This window comes from Falco peregrinus, chromosome 20 (genome assembly GCF_023634155.1).
Source record: "Falco peregrinus isolate bFalPer1 chromosome 20, bFalPer1.pri, whole genome shotgun sequence".
Classification (NCBI taxonomy): Eukaryota; Metazoa; Chordata; class Aves; order Falconiformes; family Falconidae; genus Falco; species Falco peregrinus.
Window position 1 is genome coordinate 182,591 of NC_073741.1, and position 22,019 is coordinate 204,609.

Below are 22,019 nucleotides of genomic sequence, written 5' to 3' on the forward strand. Positions count from 1 at the left end.
AGGCACAGGGACAGCCCCCATTCCGGGCCAGCCGCACCCGCCGAGCCCCCACAGCGCCTGGGAGACCCCCCGCACCCCCATCCCTCCAGCACGGCCCCATTTCCCTATCAAAATGGGGGGGGGGGCAACACACAACACACCCGTGGGGCTAAGGGGGGGGGTCCGCGGGGCCGGCGGCCCCCCTGAGCGGGGGTTACCTGCTGGGCCCTGCGCCCCGGCGAACGGGCTCACCCCCTCGCGTCCCACCCTGCGTCGCTGGCGGCGGAGTCGGGCCCTGCCGAGAGAAAAAGCTGTTGACACACAATTTTTTACCCATCGCATCCAGCAAATGATGATCCCAGCTCGGAGCGAGGGGGGAAAAAAAATTATTTTTTTTTTTTTTAAAAGTGTTTTTAGAGGGAGGCTCTGCAGAAAGCTCAGCACAGGCATCGACACAGGTGCTGAGGACAGAAAAAAAAAAAACCAAACGGGGTGGCAAAGACCCCCTGAGGCCCCGGTTGTTGTTTTTTTTTAAATTCCCATCGCCCCTATTATTTTTATAGCCAGGGAAGATAAACCAATAAAAGGCTCTCAATTACTTTTAATTCACTCAGGACCGTGTCACCAGGACAAAGAACACACGCACGGGACACCAAAAGTAGCACTGACGGAGCGAAAGGAGAGACAGCGACCGTAAACCCCATCCGATTTACATCGTCACGCAGCTAACGGCTTTCCCCCGTCAAATTTCTTGTTTAGGTTCCACCGGCGTAAATCACGCCTTCGTAATATAAATTTCCCTGGCTAATTCCTGAATGAGAAATAAAAATGGCTTGGAATAAAACCAGGAAGGGAGGAGTGGGTTTGCCCGCGACACACGTACTCCTCGTTAGTTATTTGTGACGGGCCTGATCCTGTTTTTAAGCTGTGGGTCCAGAGCGAAGTGCGCGGAGGGGCGTTTGGAGGCAGTGCTTATTAAAACGCTGTGGAGAACATCTTTCTATATATTCACTTACAAAGAGGGGAAATTGTCTTTAAGGAGCGTCAGGATTGAAAAGCAACGCTTAAAAAGTCTTCCGGCTGAAGGCAAGCTGGGGAAAAAAAAAAAAAAAACAAACCGCATTTGCCATTTTTCAGCTGGATTTCTGGTCGGGATAAAGCCCCGAGCCGCGCTGGCCCGGCCTCCCCACCGGCGCGCCCGGGCAGCCCAGCGCCCTGCCCAGCCCAGGGTCCTCGACATCCCAGTTACAAACTGGTTGAGCCGGCGAGGAGGCTCCGCTCGGGATTGGCGAGGTGCAGGCAGGGGGAGGCAGGGCCAGGCGCCTTGCCCGCGCCCTGATTAGGCGGGTTAAATATGATTGACCAGTGCGAGTAATTAATCTGCGAGAGGCCGGGCTTGGGGCTTTGTTTATACCCCTGGATTGGTTGGATTTGAATTGGATATACGTTCTGTTTGTACCTGGGTGGGACCTGCCGGGGTTTTATTTTGGTGCATTACGCTATAAAAGCGCAGCGCCAGCCCAGCCGAACGCTGTCATCGTCGTCGTCATCGGCCACCATCGCTCCATCTTCGCCGCCGGAACGCCGGGAGCCGTCAACCGGGTACGGTGCCGGAGGAGGAGCAGGATTCCGAGCTGGTTTTATCAGGAAGGGGAAAAAGACACAAACCCACCGTCAGCAGCGCTCACAACAAACCTTTAAGCTTCACGACGCACCCTTGTCTTGGAATTTTTTTTTTTTTTTTTTTTTTTTTTTACCCTACATCCCAGAGCACTGAACACAGCGGAGCCTACCTTAAAAAAAAAAAAAAAACAAAAAAAAACAACCCACAAGCCAAGGCAAAAAGCAGTTGGCACAAAGCCACTGTAAGCGATAATTTGATTAACCCACGGGACAGGACTTCTTCCCCCGAAGGATGTTGCTATCAACAGCGCCCTCAAAACCTGGGGGTGATTTCCAAGCGGGAAGCATTAACAACATCGTCATAACGAAGAATTATGCCTTTCACAACGGTGACTTTACGAGCAACTCCTCAGGGGGGAAAAAAAAAAAACCCCAAACCAAACCCCAAAAACTTCCAACACTGCTTTTACGATGAAGGACAAGGGGAAATTCACCGCAGCAGCACGCTGGGGTGTCGCATCCCACCGTCGCGACACATTTCTGTCCCAGCTCAGTGCTCCCCCCGGGATAGAAATCCTCACCAGGACAGCTTCTTCCAGCTTTAACTGGGGTCAAATCCTGCAGCAGAGCGAAATGACCCACCGGTATTGCACCCCCACCCACCAAAGTTCGGTAAAACCCCTTCTTTTTAAGAAATAAAGCATCAGCTGCATCACGCGGCGTGCTAATTAATTTATATTACACCCCCGTGGACGCAAACATTCACTCTGGAGAGGAACCTGGCATGGCACAGTCACAAACGAACCCCCCAAACGCCGCTATTTTTAGGTTTGCTTAAAATATACCTGATGACTAACAGAATTACATACCATTTTTATGTAGTAATAACCGAACGCTCAAAGGTTTGTGCCTCTCCTCACAGGTGGTTCCTGCTTTAACCACTAGACTGCAGCAGCCGGAGTCGCTCCTACACCTTTCCAATTAAAAAAAACATTGTTTTATTTCCCTCTATTATTTCCTTTTCCCCCCCCAACTTCTCCCAAATGTCTTCGCTAGGATCCAGGTGGCTCCCAAGGGATGCTTGGGATTATTGGATACTAATCCTGTTTGGGATTACTGGATAATAATCCCAAGGGATGCTTGGGATTATTGGATACTAATCCTGTTTGGGATTACTGGATAATAATCCCAAGGGATGCTTGGGATTATTGGATAATAATCCCAAGGGATAATAATCCCAAGGGATTATTAGATGGGAATACCAATAATACAGCTTTTGCACTGGTGCAATTAAGTTGTTATTATTATTAAGGACCCAGGAATGGCCCAGCACTCATCCTGGGACAGAAGGACAGCGCGCTAAAACTAAACCGAGCAATTTCCTTCACACCATAATGTTAAAAGAAACGAACAACAGGGAAAACAAACATAAAACCAACAAAAAGGTGCTGGAAATAGCTTGGAGAGGGGGCTCACAGCGATCCTGATGAGCTGCAACCCCTTTTCCACTTGAAAGACCGGGGTTCCTCGGAGTTTTACAAGCACCGTAGAAAGGTAACAGCCATCCCATGAGACAATATTCCCGTTTCACAAGGGAGTAATAAAACGAGGTAAAGAATTTATCCAAAGCCAGCCGACAAAACACCCAGGTGAGAGGTACGTTTGGTCACTCCTTGCTTGCAAAATGCCCAACAAAATACATTTGGTCACTCCTTGCTTGCAAAATGCCCAACAAAATACATTTGGTCACTCCTTGCTTGCAAAATGCCCAACAAAATACATTTGGTCACTCCTTGCTTGCAAAATGCCCAGCTGGTCGTTTTTTGCTTGAAGCTTAGATAAAACCATCTACTCTTGCCTGGGCCTAGCCTACGTTTTCTCAGTTTTTGCCCCATAACTCACATCTCCAGTCCCTTCCCCACCCCCACCCCCCCACGCATCCTCCCTCCACACCATCACCCCTGATACTGCATGAATTCACTTTAGGATAGAATAAAACCTTGTAGTTAAAATATAATGAATATAAGAAATATATTCTAATGAAACTAGTAGTTGCACAACAAAAGCTGCTATGAAAACCTCCGTACAGCCCTGTAGCAAGGCTAAGAACTTGTATTTGCTCAAAGAACGTAGGTATAGTAATTAGGTCATGTAACCATAGTCTGAAAGAAATAATTAATGAAATCACTGATGAAAGAAGGAGTCTGTGTCTCTAACTTTCTCTAACAAGGGGCCTGTTTATAAGTTATCTACAGGGAGCGACTAAAAGAAACAAGCAGAAGAAACAGATGGTCGACACGGACATAAATTAGCTCAGACCGATAAGAACACCGCAAACTTGCAAAACCATCACGTACCAGGCAAAAGGTGAAACGTACACCACGAGGAAGACCTACGGCCTTCCTCCCAGAGACCCCTGCCCACAATTCTTGGAGGAATTTGCCCAAGCGCAAAGGGCTGATAAGCTGATTAACATACGAAGCGAGAGTAGGCAGGGCTAGGTAATGAGTATGTACAGGCGTTATATTGATACAATAAAACAATGAATATTTAATTAAGGTAGTTACTTTAGTCATGCGCGTTAGGCAGAAGGATCGCCCGTGCATCCAGTGCTGCCAAAAAAAGGATACTCAGTCACTAAGAAATTTTGACTTCGTTCTTTAAATCACACCCCCCCTTCCCAAATTTCCCCCTTTTACCACCCCGCAGCGCCTAAATAACCCTAACCCTGCAAAAAAAGAGGTCGCAGGGGTTCCTTGAACCTTTATTTCACACAGAGCCCTCCCCACTCCCTCCATCCGCCCACCCAGCGCCACCCCTCTCCCCCCCCCCTCCCCCCCCTTCACACCTCCCCTCTCCCCCTCGCATAAACACCCATTCCCCAGGCCCCCCCCGTGCCTTCCACACACCTTCTCACCCTCCTCCTCGCCCCTCACCCCTTTCCCCACCCCCCTCCCCCTCACCCTCACCCTCACAAAATGGCGCCTTCCCCTCACTCCGGCGTTTTCCCGCCACAGCTCCTCCCGCCCGCTCCCGTCACGTGACGCCCGCGCGCAGCCGCCCCGGCCGCGGGTGGGCGTGGGGGGGCGGGGTCAGCGCGCGTGCGCCGGCGGCTGGGCGGGAAAACGGCGGCGGGAAAACGGCGGCGGCGCCGAGGGACCTTCCTCGTACACGCTGTAAGGAACGTGTGTGTCCATCTTTCTCCCCCTCCCCCCCTTCCTTAGCCCCTCACCTCAGCCCCTCCACTGCCGGGGTGGCTGTAGCCCCGCCCCCCCCCCTTCCAATCCATGGGAGACGCGCAGCCCCCGCCTGCCTCCCCCCGGATGTGTTCCCCTCAGGGAGGGGCCGCCTCTGCTGCCGCTTGCAAGGCTGGGGGCAGGGTTTCCCTCAGGGAAAGCCACCCAACTCCATCCCTGCGGTGGTCCCATAGAATCCTGTAAGGTGGGGAGCAGAGTTTCCCTCAGGGAAAGCCCCCAGCCCCATCCCTGGGGTGGTCCCACACCCTCATACAAGGCCAGGAGCAGTGTTCCCCTCAGGGAAAGCCCCCAGCCCCATCCCTGGGGTGGTCCCACAGCCTCCTGCAAGGCCATAAGCCTCGTTTCTCCCAGGGAAAGCCCCCCTGGGTCCCAATCCCATCCCTGGGGTGGTCTGACAGCCTCCTGCCACATGGGGGGCAGCATTTATCTCAGGGAGAGCCCCCCAACTCCATCCCTGGGGTGGTCCCACAGCCTCCTGCAAGGTCAGGAGCAGCGTTTCCCCCAGGGAAAGCCCCCAGCCCCATCCCTGGGGTGGTCCCACAGCCTCCTGCAAGGCCATAAGCCTCGTTTCTCCCAGGGAAGGCCCCCCTGGGTCCCAATCCCATCCCTGGGGTGGTCCAACAGCCTCCTGCCACATGGGGGGCAGCATTTATTTCGGGGAAAGCCGCCAACCCCATCCCTGGGGTGGTCCCACAGGTTCCTGCAAGGTCAGGAGCAGCGTTTCCTTCAGGGAAAGCCCCCAGCCCCATCCCTGGGGTGGTCTCATGGCCTCCTGAAAGGTGGGGAGCAGCATTTATCTCAGGGAAAACCCCCAACCCCATTATTGTGGTGGTCCCACAGGTTCCTGCACGACCAGGAGCAGCGTTTCCCTCATGGAAAGCCCCCAGCCCCATCCCTGGGGTGGTCCCACACCCTCATACATGGCCAGGAGCAGCATTTCCCTCATGGAAAGCCCCCAGCCCCATCCCTGGGGTGGTCCCACAGCCTCCTGCCACATGGGGGGCAGCATTTTTCTCAGGGAGAGCCCCCAACTCCATCCCTGGGGTGGTCCCACAGCCTCCTGCAAGGTCAGGAGCAGCATTTCCCCCAGGGAAAGCCCCCAGCCCCATCCCTGGGCTGGTCCCACAGCCTCCTGCAAGGCCATAAACCTCTTTTCTCCCAGGGAAAGCCCCCCTGGGTCCCAATCCCATCCCTGGGGTGGTCCCACAGCCTTCTGCAAGGCTGGGAGCAGCGTTTCCCTCAGGGAAAGCCCCCCTGGGTCCCAATCCCATCCCTGGGGTGGTCCCACAGCCTCCTGCAAGGCCAGGAGCAGCGTTTCCCTCAGGGAAAGCCCCCCATTGTCCCAACCCCATCCCTGGGGTGGTCCCACAGCCTCCTGCAAGGCCAGGAGCAGTGTTTCCCCCAGGGAAAGCCCCCCCAACCCCATCCCTGGGGTGGTCCCACAGGCTCTGGTATGGCGGGGATCAGGGTTTCCCTCAGGGAAAGCCCCCAACCCCATCCCTGGGGTGGTCCCACAGGCTCTGGTATGGCGGGGATCAGGGTTTCCCTCAGGGAAACCCCCCAGCCCCATCCCTGGGGTGGTCCCACAGCCTCCTGCAAGGCCAGGAGCAGCGTTTCCCTCAGGAAAAGCCCCCCCGAATCCCACTGCAGTTCCCAGGCAGCCTTTCCCTGCTTTCAGCCTCTTCTGGGGTGGGGGAAACACTTCCACCCTTTGGCTTAGCACGGTTTTTTGTAAGAAGACCCCCTTGTCACCCCAAACGTGCCCGTGGGGTGTCTGAAACGGGGAAGGGGATGCTGCAGGTTTCTTCTCCGAGAAGGTGTGGGTGGTACCCCAGTTGCCGTACTGGTTGGGGGGATTGGTGAGTGATGTCAAATCATCTCTTCCTTCATTTTTCGTGTGTTTTTTGGTTTTTTAGGCGGCTTGGTGGTCCTCGCAGCCTCGAGTTTTGCTCTGGGTGTAAACAAGACTGCCTTCGGCTGGCCGTAAGGCTGGCAGCGAGCATGGACCAGTACCCCTTCGACGATGAGAATGGGATTCATTTGGAGATGCACCTCCCGGGATTTCCCGAAAGCCAGGAGCTGCTCTGCAGCGAGGCCCTCGACTGCAACCTCTGCCCGACAGCGAAAGGCGTGAGCTACGCGGGGCTGAGCAGCTTGGACGCCGATGCGGCCGGCGACGCTCTGGAGGCCGAGCTGAACGTGTTCTCCCTCTACCTGGCGAAGGACTGCGGCTCCGGCCAGCTCCAGGGGTCAGACTGGCAGCCCTGGCAGCAGGGTGAGTGCGCCGCGCTCCGCGTTCTCGCTTCTTTTCAAGGGTCTCTGGCAGGTGGAAGCGGCTGGGGTTATTTAGGAGCTGCGTGCGGGCGCGGTGCGGAAGGATCTTTCAGGTAAAATAGGTGGATGCTCCAGGTTTTGTCACTTTGAGAATGTTTTACCTGGGAGATGACGTTCAGATTGCTAAGGCTGTGGAAGATTATAATAATCATAACCCCTCTCTTCCGCAGGAACTTTGCTGCTCTCCTCTTTTCTTACAATTATACCCTAGGCAGGAATCTCTTTGGGTTTTGGCTCTTTTAAGAGTCCTTGCAACCTGCCCTCTGGCTGGAAACGGAAAACGCGAAGGCATTAAAATGATAAATTTGCTAAACACATTGCGAACATCTTTCCCCGCAGCGGAGGAGAGATGTTCTCTTTAATTCTTTCCGCGTTTCAAACGCTCTGTGAAATGGATTGAGCAGAACGGGCTTTTTCTGGCTCTGCCGTTGCGAGGAGAGCGCCTTGAGTTACACGTTCTTCTGGAGGGAACGGATAACTTAATTGCTAATGGCTGTAAAACTGTAACTAGCAGCGCTCAAACGAGAAAATCAGACTTTCCCCTAACGACTGGGGCCTGTATTTCCACCGGCTCGTGGGTGCGGAACCTGGAATTGTCTGGGGAAGCCCCGGGGTTATCCCCTAGTCAGACTGCCCTCGGTACGGCACCTCCAGCAAAACCGTTTGGGGTGATCCCAAACCTCTTTTCCCGAGAAAGAGGGGGAAGACGGTAAAATTCACGGTGTCAAGGTTCAGACTGGTGAAGGGTGTAACCTGTGCAAGGGTGGAGGTGTCTGGAGACCCCAGAAATTAAGCAGCTGAGCTGCTGCTTTATTTCTTTATTATTTTATTACTACGGAGCTGACGCCAGAGCCACAAATCGTAAGAGAGGGAGCAGGTTTGCGGGACTTTCTTACTCGTTCTGGTGCAGATATTCAGCCCGTGAGGCCGGCGCCCTCCAACAGAAGTGTTATGAAAAAAGACGTGTTTTTATTAGCGCTAAAGCGAGAAGTGTGTCATTGCAAAGGTAAATAAAGCGGCTGTCGCTTTCTCCCTTCTTTCAGAGCCGGAGCTTCCCGCGCTGGCGGGACCGGAGGAGGCTGGAGGAGGCGGCAGCGGATCGGCGGGGAGCGGCGAGCCTCCCCTGGGCTCTCAGAGCTCGCCGCTGGGCTGCAGCCGCTGCGGGAAGGTGTTCGGCAGCGCCAGCGCTCTCAGCAAACACTGCCTGAGCCACAGCCAGGAGCGGCTGCACGTCTGCGCCGTCTGCAGCAAGGCCTTCAAGCGGCCGGACCACCTGTACGTAGGCGTTCGGCTTAGCCGGCTCTCAAGAACCTCGGCTCCTGCCGCCGTTTATTTCCCAGTTCCAGAACTCGCAGCACTCGGGAGCCTTTGTGCCTTTTCAGGCCACCGACCGCTGCGAAGTGAGGTTACAAACCGACTTCACTACCAGATGCAAATTCCCTTTTCATTTTCCAGAGCAGCCTGGTGTGGGAAAAAAACCCTGGAAAGCATCTATTTCTGCCCAGCTGTGGAAAAATCTGTAACACTGCACCCTGTGGCAGCGGCCGGTCTTGGTCCGGGACTAAGTAAAACACCATTTTGCTTCATGTTGGACCAAGCGATGGCCCGCGGACCTGCGCCGTCCTAAAACGTGCCTTTACGAAGCGCCAGCCCGCGGTTTACAGCTTCCCCTTGATTTTGGGGGACACACCCGCCTCATTTTTGCTGTCTGCGCCGTTTTCGACTTGAAAACACGAGACAGTCGTAACGGGCCCATGTTGGCCGGCGTGGCTGCGCGCGCTTGCAGGCTGCAAAGCCACCCCCGTGACCGCCCTGCGCGTCCTGCCGGTGCTTCGGGTGTGCTAAGACACGATATTTTCTTTTCTTCCTCGCTACAGGAGCGGACACATGTTGACGCATCAGAAAAAAACCCCTTTCATCTGCCCGGAACCAGACTGTGAGAAGAGTTACTGCAACCCCCATTCGCTGCGGCGCCATTACGGGCTGCGGCACAGCTGCAGGGAGGCTCCTGCCGGCGAGGAACCCTCGCTCCTTCCCGCTCCGGGTAGCCAAGGTGGTGGGAAATCAGCGGAGGGACGTCTTCCGTGCTCGGAATCGGGCCCTTTCCCACCCGAAAGTGACCTGCTGAGGGACATCGTGAGTCAGAATTGTCCCGTAGGTGCCTTCCCCTCCGCAGAACACGCGGACGCCGCCTCGCCAGGGCCCAGCCGGGCCTCCCGCCTCACGTCTGACGGCAGCGGGCTGGCGGAGGATGATTTCTCGCGGGATTGCTCCTCGTGCCAGAGGGATGCCGCTTCTTCCAGTGTCACAAATCCCACCGAGGTGCCTGTGGTTGCACCGTGGGAGAACATGGCGATTGATCTCACCACGGTGTCTTTTATTTCGGAGCCTGCGGGGCTGCAGCCTTGTCCTGACAGCACCCTGCCATGTTTTCCTGCCCCCCGAAAACCTGAAAACCGCTCGAGTGATAACTTTGAGTGCATGAGAAACGTGCCGGTGTGTGCTAAATCCGAGAGGAACAGCGTCTGCCTTGCTTGCGAGCCGCCTGCCGCAGCCGACGAGCGTCCGGATGCTTCGCCTGTCCCTGCTGCGCCACTTAAAGCCAAAGAGGATGCGCTGAGCGAGCCGGCCCTGGGTTGTTTTGAGGAAATCTTTCAATCAGCGGAACCCCACGCCTCCTGCCCGCTGGAGAACGCCGAGGAGCCGAGTTTTCCGGAGGTTTCGAAGCGTGACGAGGGCGGGCAGCTCTTCCCCAAACCCCCGGAGCCCGCTGCATGCCCGGGGCCGCTGCAGATGCCGCAGCAGCACCTCTTCCAGGCCATCGCTGACTCTCCGCTGGCTCCATCCCCACCGGCAGCTCCGGGGGCCGCGTGCCTGGCAGCAAACCTGCTCCGACAGCCACGGCCTGCCTTCGCCTCCCAGCGTCCGCAGCCGACGGGGTACCAAGGGCTTTCCACGCACCTCCGACAGGCCGTTCCCTGCTCCCACCAGCCAGAAAACGAGCTTTCTACCTTGAAAAAAGAGAAGAGTAACGACGGTAGCGCCGAGACAGCCAGGAAAGCGCCGGCGAGGACCGGCTGGTCCTGGCGTCCGCCGGCCAGCCGCAGGGAGAAGCTGGCTGCCCCGAGCCAGGTGGCCATGGCGTCCTTCCCCGCGGCTCCGGTGCCGCGCCGGCTCACCATCTTCAACAGGATTCAAGTACGGCACCGCGCTCTTCCGATCCGTTCCGCTCCACCCGCGCTTGTATCGCGTTCACTGCCCTCCCACGCGCTTCTCGGCGCTGCTTGTTTGCGCTGGCAGCTCTGGATTCCCCAATAACGGCACTTTACGCATCCAGAGCACTCTGAAAACATTAATTAATCCCGTGCCAAAGGTTTTGAAGTAATTGAACGAGATCAAGGCTTGGGTTGTGTCACAACGTGGCCTTTCACCCGGCTTCTTGAGGCCACTGCGACGGGCCGGTGGCCTTGGCAGGCGGGCCAGTGGCCTTGGGAGTTGACTGCCCAGACTTCCAGGATTTATTAATGAGCGCTGCTTCGCTGTGCGTTATTTTCCTGGAGAAAACATTCTGTTCCTCTTCTCCGAAACGGAGTAACTTTTATTTTTGTCGGTTTTATTTTATTGTTTCGCTTTTGGTTATATTTTCAAGCTTTGCTGGCGGGCAGAACAACAGCTGCCCTCGATTTATTGGTTCTTTTTACCCACAGGGTGGCAACATCTACACCCTGACACACGCAGCGGAGGGAGCTCGCTCGCCGGCCGGCCGGTAAGCCGCTCGTGCTCAAGTTTTGCGGGGGCTGGTGGTTTCTAGAGCGTGTTTTAGCACCTTCTCGGGCCCTTTTCCCTCGGGGGCTGAGATTTAATGTAGCCCTTTCATCCGGCCAGCTAATCAATAGGTGTTTAAATTAGAACAAGGAGACTTTCGACCTAATTCCGAACTGGCAGCGGTCAAACCGGCGCAGTGTGGCGGGCAGGTGGCTTGTGTGAAGTGTTGAAGATGGTTTAGGACGCAATAAGGAACGACTGAGCTTGTTCTTTTCACACATTACAACAACAAAAGCCCCCAGATTTGCCAGGGAAGGAAAAAAATGCGGATTTGGGATAAGGTGAAGGGATTCCCCTCCTTCAAGGGTTTCCCAGCGGGCAGAGGCTTTGCTCTCAGTCGCATTCCTGGTGACCCGCCAGGCTGCAAGGAGAATTCCTGTGTTAGAATCATGGAGGCAGGCCCTGAATTTAGGTTTTCGAAGCCATTAGCTGATTTTATGATTATTTTTAGAGTCAGTTGGTGATTTAGAGTCAGAATGGTTTTCTCTGCTGAAGAAAAAACCGCGTCATTCCCTCTTCTTTGGTGGCTGCCGCTTCCCTTTGGTGCCGGGGCCGCAGGCCTGTGGAGTTTTCTGTCGCTAAATCGCAGCTCTGCCACCTTCCTGCCCAGCCTGGGTGGCTTTGCCGTTTGCTGAGCGAGAAAGCAAGCTGCTCCATGGGGGGAAAAAAGAAAAAAAAAAAAGAGATTTTAATATTCTGCACCCTTCTGGGGGAAAAAAAAAAAAAAAAATTATTTTCTGCGTCCTTCTGAGCAGCGGCGAGGTCCCCACGCGGCCTTGGGAGGGGTGCCCTGCCCGCCTGTTGCGAACTGTCACGGCTAAGGGAGCTGCTGCCTCATTAAGAATTACTTTGTCACTTTTGAGTGGCAAATTAAAAGTCGTGGCTCATCGTGAAAATAGTTACCTGCTCCAGCTAGCCTTGGTAGTCTGGCCACATGTGTGTTTTTTAAAGAAAACGCTCCTGGAGTTTTTAAAGCAGATTGTTCTTCCGTGGTGTGGCAGTTAAAAAGTTTTATGATTCTTTTTGAAGTTGTATACCTAATATTGGAAGTAATATTTGTGCGTTATCGGTTAACGGGTATAATTCACGCTCGGAAGAGGCGGCCGCATCCCTGATTTAAAGCTGCACCTTTGTAACGCCGCTGAGTGATGCCCTGCCGGGGGTTTCCCTCTAATTAAATTCTCTCGTTGCTAAACGAACTGCAGCCATTTCCCACCCGAACCGAGCTTTCTGGCGGGAAACACACGCGTGGCTCTAACCTTGATCGCGATGAAATCTCCATTTTAAAAGTGGTTCCACTTTCTAATCTTCATTTCCCATCCTTTATCTCAATTTTTCACCTAGCGACAGCACCGGTGCCGCTCCGGTGGACGGCAGCGGCTGCGAAAGCGATGTTCTCTGCCGGAGCTGCCTTCGGCCCCGTTCCACCGGGAAGGGCCTGGAGAGCCACGGGCGTTTTGGCGGTGAGCGCTGGCACTCAGCGCAAGGGAAGGAGGAGCAGCAGGTAACGGGGGCTGGAATCCTTCAGCGCTTGGCGTTCGACAGGAATTTAAATCAAGGTCCCGAGGAATTTATTTTTTAAACCTCGTGCGTGGTGATAAAAGCTGGGAGTGACTTCCCCTTATCCTGGGAATTTGAGGAAAAGATCCAGGAGCGTGGCGCTGCTGGAGCCCTTCAGTGGATGCTCTTAAATAATTTTTAAACGGTGGCGTGTTAGTTTGAAAAGCCGCTTCGCCGGAGTGAGAAACCACCGCAAGCCCCCGGCCGCACCGTGGCACCATGGCCCGGTGCTCGGCTCGTTGCTTCTGTAGCCGATTCTGGGTTTAAGTTTTATTTTACATCTTGGGGGGAGCTTTTTTCTAGCCAAGAGCGTGAACTTGGGCGCTTGGGGAAACGGGAGCGGGCACAGCAAGGATCCCCGTTCCGGGCTCCCACTTAAAGGGGCTTACTCGGCGTAGTAGCTCTTACTATCGTTGTTATTTCGGAGAAAGCAGAAGCGAGTTGTTTGCGAAGCGCTTTGCTGTCCTCATACCCTTGTGTTTGTGGTCAGGTGTGCCACGCAGGAGGTGCCAGCCACCTCTGGCTCCCCGCGGCCGGAGATGGGAACCAGCCCTCCAAACCCTGGATGCCATCAGGGAACGTGCCGGTGGCTCCTCTGGTCATTCCCGTCTCTGTTCCGGTGTCGGCTACGAGCTCACCAGCCGGGAATGAGGTGAGCGGCCGTCGCGTTCCTCCGGCCTTCCCGTGATTTCGTGGTAGCACTGGGCTGGAATCGCTCCCTCAAATCCCACGCAAACGACGCGGCGGCCGCGGGCAGATCCTGGGACCCACGGCCAGAAATTCCTTGGAAATAACTTGTTTGTCACCTTGAATTGCACGGAAATAAAAAGGTGGCGTGGGATGTGTCGGCGGTGTGATGTGGGACGGATGCAGAGCCTAGGGAAATGCTCGGAGATTTCCTGGGCGATTTAAAGAATTGCAAGACAATTGCCCAATTTTTTCCCTTTTTCCCTTTTTTCCCCTTTCAGCCCTCTCTGACTACAAAAGAATTCCAAGACTATTTCCCAGTTTTTTCCCTTTTTCCCCTTTCAGCCCTCTCTGACTACAAAAGAATTCCAAGACTATTTCCCAGGTTTTTCCCTTTTTCTTTTTTCCCCTTTCAGCCCTCTCTGACTACAAAAGAATTCCAAGACTATTTCCCAGGTTTTTCCCTTTTTCTTTTTCCCCCTTCCAGCCCTCTCTGACTACAAAAGTAGTTTTCAAGCACCTCGGACGCCTCCTGCTTCCTTCCTGGGATGCAGGGATTTGATGTTTTGCTTGGAATTGCCTTGTCCAGGTTAGCGGGAAGGACGGCGTGGATGGGAAGGACCCGGGAGCCAACCTGCACCACCAAATGAAGCTGCTGCGGCCAAAATCCCTTTTCATCCCTCCTCCGGCGGCCCCCCGACGCCCCGCCGGGGCTGGGAGGTTGCTACCGGAGCACCCTCCGCTCGCCCACCATCCTGGTGGATCACCTGCTGCGGGACTTGCTCCAGCGCTCCCCCTACACGCCCCCTCCCATGCTCAGCCCCCTGCGGGAAGGATCTGGCCTCTATTTCAGCACCCTCTGCTCGTCCTCCGCCCGCGGTGATCCCGGCCGGCTGCTCAGCACCGTCCTAGGTAATCCCATCCTCCAGAACGGGACCAGGGGGAACCCGGCTGGCTGCCCTACAGGCTGCAGGAACTGGATCTAAAGTGCTTTCCTCCAAGATCCATTAGAAATCGAGTGGGCAACCACCTTCCTGGGGGATCCACTCCGGCCGTTTACGTGGGGCAGTTTAACCGTCGCTTTTGGTGACGCTGCTTTTATTTTACTGCTATTTGGTGCAAATTTCCCTTTTCCTAAATATTAAAAAATATATTGTGGTTGCACCAAAACAAGCCCAATGTCAACGTGGGGAGGACGCCCGCGTGTCAGCCCTGCGAGCACACTTTCCCCTGGGTTCAGATTCTGCTCGGTATTTTTTGCGGAGGAGAATTTGGGGGGGAGGGGTGTCACCCGGCAGGGGGTTTGGGCGGGTGGTAGGACAAGGGGAAACCTCAAGCTGCCCCGGGGGAAGGTTTACGTGGGAATTTTGGAAGAATTTCTTCGTGGAAAAGGTGGCTGGGCTGGCCAGGGGGGGTGGGACTCCTGGATACGGTGCTTAGCAGCAAGGCTTGGTGGTGCTTGGAGCTGATGTGCTCAGAGTTCTGGAACATTCCATGGTTGCGTGGGCTGGGGGGTGATCCCTCGACATGGAATTGATCCCTTTACCTGGAGGGACCTTTTTTTTTTTGGTATCTTTCAGGCGGAGCGTCTGGGGACCTTGGCCTTTGTCTCATGAACGAGACCACCAAAGTCAGCGTCCAGCCGTGAGTCGTGGCGTGGTGGCTGGAGTAATGGGCAAGCGTTGGGGGGCCGCGGGCGAGGAGGGAACCGTCGTTTCGGTTTTATTTAATCTTGATTTTATTGGAAACGCCCCCCCCTCCCTCGCGCCACGCGACACTCGGGCGCCGTTTTTCACCTGTGGTCGCAGCCTCCCCCCTTTCCTCCTGCTCCCCATTAGTCTCAAAGCGCCCCTCACGCCTTTTGCTCAGGTTTTGAGGAAAGCAGAAGGAATTTTTCCAGTTGATGGGAGACAAGAGGGTGACGGGGGTGGCGCGGTGACACTCTGCGGGCTGAGAAGCAACCGTGGAAGCTGGTCGTGGTTTGGTTTTTTGGGTTTTTTTGGAAGCGGCTGGTGTGCGTGCTGTGTTTATCCTCGCTCGGAGCCCCTGCGACCGCCAGCTGTCGTGATGTACCTTGCCTTCCTCCCCTCCTCTTCCTCCTTCCTTTAGCCACATCAACATTGGGAGCCAGTTTCAGGCAGAGATACCGGAGCTCCGGTGTGGATCCAGCCTGGAAGAGGACGGAGAGGCAGGGCTCTTGGTGTGGAAGCCCTGGGGAGACATCGCCACTAACCCAGCCACGCAGGACAGAGGTCTCTCGTGCTCTAACGAGCTGCTAATTATTTTTTTTCCCATGCCTTTTCCTGGTCTCCAGCCCATCTGCCACACTTCTCCCCGTTTTCCTTCCGCCTCACCTTTTATTTTTTTTCCTTCCGCCTCACCTTTTATTTTTTTTCCTTCCGCCTCACCTTTTATTTTTTTTCCTTCCGCTTCACCTTTTATTTTTCTCTCGCCCCAAACTGACGTTGGGTTGGGTTTCGTTGCGTTTGTAGTAACCGAACTGCTCCACGTGGCCTGCTCCAGCGCCGTGCCGGGGGGAGGAATGAACCTGGAGCTGGCCCTGCACTGCCTGCACGAGGCGCAGAGCAACGTCCTGGTAAGCAGCCGCGCGTCGGCCGCCGTCCCGAGGGCGCTGGGAATCGCTCCCGGTTTTCCGCAGGCTGGAATCCAGCCTCTTTGCTAAACCCACGGAGTTCTTGCACCTCGCCGGAGTCTGCATTAACGCCTCTGGGCATCGCATCCCCCCGCCTTAATTGATAAAACCAGCTCTTAGATAAATAGGTGATGATTTGGAGAATAATTAACACCGCTAAAGCCCCAGGTCTGCTCTGGACAAACACCCCGGGTGCTCCTCGCCCCGGTTCTGCTCCTCTCCCTGTGCTTTGAGGAAGGGATTGAACGACCAAATCCAGTGGGAGGACTCGGTGTGCGCAGCATCTCCGCGAGCACGGGACGAGCCCCGAACGACTCCAGCGGAGAGAAATCTCCTGGAGGGGGTGGCAGGTCCCCGGGGGCATATCCCGAGGGATTTCTTTCCGTACAACGCTCCAGTGTGGCTTGAGGAAATGTTTCTGTGAGCTGAGGCCATCCTGAAGCACTCTTGCTTCCCTGGTGGGGAACCTAAATTATTATTTTTTCACGTTAAATCCCGCAGGAGGCTTTGGAGATGCTGCTTTTTGGGGTGCCGCAGAAATCGGGATCTCATCCGCTGGCTGATTATCACTACACAGGTAAACTGGAAGTAACGGTTCTTCCTTCCCCCGGGATGCCAAGTTCCCTGTCTGTACTCTGATGTGAAAAAATTATTTATTTTTTTTTTAAAAAAACAACGCTCCCCATCGCTTGGGGCAGTTTTTTGGGCTGGGGGGGTGTGTGTGTGATCTCAGTGACACCCAATGGGAGAAGCGCGCCGAGCCGTACCCTTCCGGATCCGCTGGTGGTAATAAGGGTCGTTGCTAATTAATTGGCTGCTGGGTTTGGTTATGGCTTTGGGAAGGAGGAGGGATGTCGGGAACGCGGGTCGAGGGCTGCGCTGGCTTTAATTAGGCAGCGAGCGACCTTAACGAGGATCGGCACCTCGGTGTTTGCTGCCAGGTTCGGCTGCTTGGAGCTCTCTGGAGAAGGACCTGTTTGAAGAGGCGCTCGCTGCCCACGGGAAGGATTTCCACCTGATACAGAAGAAGGTAAAACCTTTTGATCGAGTGGATCCGGGGCTGCGACGGGATCCCATCCTCCGAAACCTCACGCTCGCTCCCGAATGCTAAAAACACGCCGCTACAAGACGACGTGCCCGATTACAACAGAATATCGAATATCTCCGGTACCAAATACCAGAGAGAATTAAATCATATCAAAACCCCGCGCTGCCCACGCGTGCTTCTGGCCCTTCCAGCCTTTTCCGAGCGGGAAGGTTTGTTTTCTCTCCCATCTCAGTGCGTCCGCCGGGGCTCCCGCGGCACGGTAACCGGAGAGGACGGGAAAAGGGAAAAAAAACCCACCAAAACCCCCCTTTTAGATAGTTTTGTTGTGTGTCTGTGCCTGCAATATTTTGCTACGGTATTTCCATGATGGGTTGCTTCTGTTTTTCTCGCAATAGATTCAGACTAAGAGTGTGTCCCAGTGTGTTGAATATTACTATATCTGGAAAAAAAGTGCTAAATTTGCCTACAGTCGAGTCATAGGAAAAAAGCTCAAGAGACACAAGGTGGAAGAGGCTGAAAAAAAGGTAGAAAAACTGCCGGGGGTGCCCGGGGTTCGATTCCGCTGCCACTTTCCCAAAGTTCCTCTGGGGAATAATCTGGAACCGCAGAGCATCCCACAGTCGGCGCCGAGAACGCGCTCCTGACTCGTTACAGGCAGCATTAATTCCCGAGGGCGGGCACCCTTGCCCGTTTAATTAATTCCCGATCCCTTCCTAACGGTAACGAGCCCGTTTGCTCTCCTTAGACTTGTCGCTGAGGGTGGCCAGGGATAGTCTGTGACTCGGAGCCGCTCCCGGCCTCCAAACAGGAGTTTTGGGCACAGAAATAGATATTTTGGGTTTTTTTATGGTAGAACTGCGCAACCCCGGATCAACAGTGCTCAGGAATTCTATGCTTTAACCCTGTTTTTTTGCTTTTTTTTATTTTTTTTGTGGAGGAAAGTGCCGTTCCCCTTAGGGTGGTGTAAATATCTATTTTTCCTTCAAGGCCTGTGTTGTCACCCCGATTTTTGGCTATTTCAGCGCTCGGAGGACTTCACCTGGGCTCATGCCTTTTCGCGCTGGACGCCACGCGTTCCAGCCGCCCGAGCCGCGCAGGGATTTTTCCAGTTTTTTTTTTTTTTTTACCGTCGCTACAAGTAGCATTTTTTACCGTTTCAACTATTTTTTCCCCCCCCTACTTTAGCAACCCTCACCTTTCCGAAGAGAAGGAAAAAAAATTAATTAAGGCCTCTCTGGTTTACAGGTTGTTTGGAACCCGCAGCGGCTTTGCCTCCTGTGGAAGGAAGACGGGAAAATGAAGCGGAAGAGGGAGAAAAAGATGCCCCGCGACGCAGGCAGCACATCCCACCGTCGGGACGAGGCTCAGTGCCAGGCTGGAAGTGCCGACAACCAGAGCATGTTTCCCTGCAGCCTGTGTGGAAGGTAGCTAAGAATCTTCTAGAAACCTGCCGCTTTTGGCCAAAAGGGATTGAAAGTGATGGAGTTTGTGCCTAGGGGGACGTGGGGAAGCGGAGCTGCGAGCGCCGGGAGGGCCGCCCCTGCCCCTTTTGGCCACCTTGCGCTTTTATTTGAATTTTACAACCAACTTTTGACCCAAATATCTGTCTTGTTGAAAACAACGCCGACGTTCCGCACAGCGGCGGCACGAAGCGCTGGAACCCTGCCGTACCACGCGTCAAAATAACACAGAAATTCACCAAAATAGAAAGAGCAAAGCTTGTTTAACAGTGTTTATCGTCTTAAAAAAAAAAAATAAATTAAAAATCCTGGTTTGTTTTCTAATTTCCAGGGTATTTGAGAAGATAAAAGGGAGGAACGCTCATATGAAGAAGCACCGCCCGCAGGTGAAGCCGCCTGAAGACGAAATGGTTCCAGAAGCATCTGGAAGCGGCGTCGAAGCTGGACAAGACCCAAAGGCTGCCGGCTGCTTCTGCTACTGACGGGCAACAGGATTTTGGAGCAGCCACCAGGTTCGTTGGTGCAGGAGAAAACCCCAAACTCCGACGTTCTCTGGCCTTGGAGCCCTGGCGGAGTCGCACCGATCCCAGAAAATCAACCTGGGCTTTTCCTGCTGGAGAAAACCACCCGGTGCGGAGAACATCCACGAAAAGGGGTTTGGGGAAGAAAAGCTGCAGCATTGTGCCCGGCACGTGTTTTTTTTGAAAATGGATTTGGGTTTTCTCAGCGTTGTTTGACAGAAAGAGCCGCGGAGGCATCGCCCCGGGCGCCAAGTGCGTGGGGCTGGGGGAGCACAGCCTGTTTTTTGGGACTGAAATAGCAAAATACAAATCCCGGGAGCAACTTCCATCTGCTTTTGCTTCCAGGAGTCCTTTGCCTCCGTCTAAAACTCCCGCTGAGCGCCCTCAGCCCGTGCTTCTGGGGCAGAAAGAGGCACAACAGGGAAATTAATGAGAAATCGCCGCCGTCGCGAACGCCTCGGTCCTGTCGCGAAGCCCCGCGGCGCATCGGGACCTCGCGCGTGGCGCTCCCCCGAGCCCAGCCGCTTCTGGACTGCCCTTGCCTGTTACGCCAGCGGTAATTAAACCATTAAAGTTCGTTATGTTTGATTGCTGGCCTGAACCTGCGCCTGTTCTTCGGCAGCACGCCGCTTGGTGTGCGGCCGCATCACTGACGCTGCCTCGGGTGCCGGAAAACCGAGGATTTGATTAATTCAGCAAAGGAATTTGATAAGAGTCGTGTCTCTGCTGGCATTAGAGGGATAAAAGGCGTTTTCCTTGTTGCCAGGCCACAGATTTTCATGGCTTTTCTGTGTTTTTTCCCAAATACTCACATCCAGTATGACCCGACGCGTATTTCAGTTCCGTTTTCCTCTTTAAAGGATGATCTCTGGGGCAGTTCCTTCACCCAACGGCAGCTTTGCGGAGCGTTGATCGTTTTCCTTCTGCTTCCCCCCCAACCCTTGTATTTATAAAAAAATCAAATCAAAAAACTTTTTTTATCTGATCCCGAAGGGAAAGCAGCCGCCTGGCGAAAACAAGGCCGGGCTTTTCCATCGCCGATGTTTTCGGCAGGCGAGGCGGGCTGCGCGTCTCGGCAGCAACGCCGGGGAGACGCTGCGCGGCTGGAAGCGCCCGTTTCCTTCCAAAAAGGAAAGAAAAAAAGGAAATAAAATGGGGTGCGGCGGGACGAGCACTCTGATTGACGGATGTTATGGTGCTGAGCTGCGGCGATGAGGCCTGAGTTGGTTTACGCGTGGAAAAGCGCTCGTGGGCTCTGTGGCTCGCGCCGAGGCGGTTACCCCAACGCGTAGGTGGGATTTGGGGATAAAAAAATAATCCCTTGGCGGCGCTCGGGGTGGGTTTGGTGTCCCTCCACGCGCGTTAGCGCAGGGCTCTGTGGCGAGGATCGTTACCCCTCCTGACGACGTCCAGAAAATCAAAGTTTTGGTGCAAGAAGAGGATTTGGTCCAGGTTTTCCGGCGCCAGGCCAGCTCGCCGGTGCTGCAGGGCGCTCTCGCCGGTGGCGAAGGCCTGCTCGGGCGGCGTGGCAGTGGCGGGGATGGCGAGGAAGTGCCGGCTGAGCCGCGCCACGGCCGGGAAGCGGTGCTCGTTATTCTTCCACCAGTCCAAGGGGTTGGTGCTGCGCTTGCAGAGCGGTTCCACGATGTAATTTTCCAGCTGCTGGTGGATCTCCGGCATGCTCTCCGTCGGATCCTTCCCCAGCAGGATATCATAGGGGCTCTGCGGCGCTGCGCTGGCGCTCTGCTCCTTGGGGGCAGGGGGCTGGCTGTTGCCCTCCCCCCCCTCGGCTTTGTAGTCCCAGCAGAGCGTCCAAAAGCGGCCGCCGGCGGGGGCCTGGGGGTTGGAGATCTGCGACAAGATGGTTTTGACGCGCTGATGGAGCTCGTTGCGCAGCGCCGGGCTGAGGAACCTCAGTTCCTTGAAGCGCGGGTCCAGAAAGGAGGCGATAACCGCCGGGTTTTCCAGAACTTTCTCGTCCTCCGCCGACCCCCAGCACCGCCTCAGCTCCGCCCTGATGTTCCCCACCACCGTCCGGATGACGGCGCCGGTGCCGGCTTCTTCCGCTTGCTGCCCGATGGCGGCGGCGACGCCGTGGACACAGGGCAGGAGGGAGGAGATGGAGGCGTTCTGCTCCTCCCGCAGGAAGGCGACGGCGATCCTGACGGTCCTCAGCACCCCCACCAGGTCCTGCAGGAGCTTCCACTGGCCATCGGCCAAGCGCGGCGCGGCCGCCGCGCCCTCGGGGTGCTCCTCCAGCACCGCCATGACGGCCCACTTGAGCTCCAGCAGGCTCTCGCACATCTCCGCCGTGCTCAGCCACCGCGCCTCCGCGTCCAGCGCCAGGCTCAGCCTCGTCCTCTTGGTGGCTTCCAACTTCCCGTTCAAGGACCCGGTGGCTTTGGCGTCCTGCTGGAAATACCGCACGATGCCGCGGGCGGCACCCAGAGCTTCCCGGACCTGCTCCACCTCCAGCCCCGCCGCCACGCAGCGGTGCAGGGTGCGAGCGGCGCAGCACAGACCGCTCCAGCCCTGCGGTTGCGCCGCGTCCGCCGCCGCGTCCCGCATCACGCAGAAAACGGCTTTGCCGGACGCGCCGAATTTGGAGAGGACAGCGCACAGCCCCTCACCCGCCTCCCCTTCCCCCTCCGGCGCCGGCCGCGTCTCCAGGGCGCACCGCGCTCGCCGCCACTCGCCGTCGATGAAGCAAGCGCTGACGCTGCGGTAGAGCGGGCCCAACAGTGATGGCCACAGCTCCACGCACAGCACCACGGCCTGCGCCGGCTGCAGGTACCGCTCCAGCTGCCGCTTCATCACAGTGTAGCGGTGCCGCAGCATGCTGGCCAGCTGCGCCGGCACCGGCAAGGCAAAGTTGGGCTCCAGGTATCCCACCAGGAGCCCGAAACCTTTATCCTTCACCACGGACAGAGGGTGCAAATCCCGGAAAATCATCTCCAACAGCAGCTCCAGGATGATATCGGAGCGTGGGTCCGAGCAGGGCGCGGCGTGGTAAACGTTTTCCGGCGGCGTCATTTGCCGGGATCGTTTGCCGGCGTTTTCCTGAGCTGAGGA

At 55.5% G+C, this 22,019-nt stretch overlaps 2 protein-coding genes and 1 long non-coding RNA gene across 3 annotated transcripts; 1 reads left to right on the forward strand and 2 right to left on the reverse strand.

Moving 5' to 3' along the window:
• Positions 1–529: 529 nt before the first annotated feature.
• Positions 530–4,626, reverse strand: LOC114014179 (uncharacterized). Its single transcript, XR_008745029.1, has 5 exons — positions 4,578–4,626; positions 4,170–4,214; positions 2,472–2,575; positions 1,439–1,613; positions 530–790 (listed from the first exon to the last, which is right to left on the reverse strand). It is a non-coding gene; the product is annotated as an uncharacterized LOC114014179 (long non-coding RNA).
• Positions 4,627–6,761: 2,135 nt separating this feature from the next.
• ZNF541 (zinc finger protein 541) lies at positions 6,762–18,908 on the forward strand. Its single transcript, XM_055792463.1, is given in 15 exon segments — positions 6,762–7,246; positions 8,178–8,468; positions 9,071–10,391; positions 10,901–10,959; positions 12,363–12,522; positions 13,069–13,230; positions 13,855–13,987; positions 13,989–14,177; positions 14,846–14,909; positions 15,375–15,517; positions 15,758–15,861; positions 16,420–16,495; positions 16,860–16,948; positions 18,212–18,390; positions 18,758–18,908. Coding segments are annotated over 15 exon segments (3,507 nt in total). The 5' UTR covers positions 6,762–6,860.
• Positions 18,404–22,019, reverse strand: LOC106112957 (E3 SUMO-protein ligase ZBED1-like; the record flags this gene model as incomplete). Its single annotated transcript, XM_055792484.1, is given in 1 exon segment — positions 18,404–22,019. A coding segment is annotated over 1 exon segment (1,710 nt), but the record flags the coding sequence as incomplete, so codon positions are not given.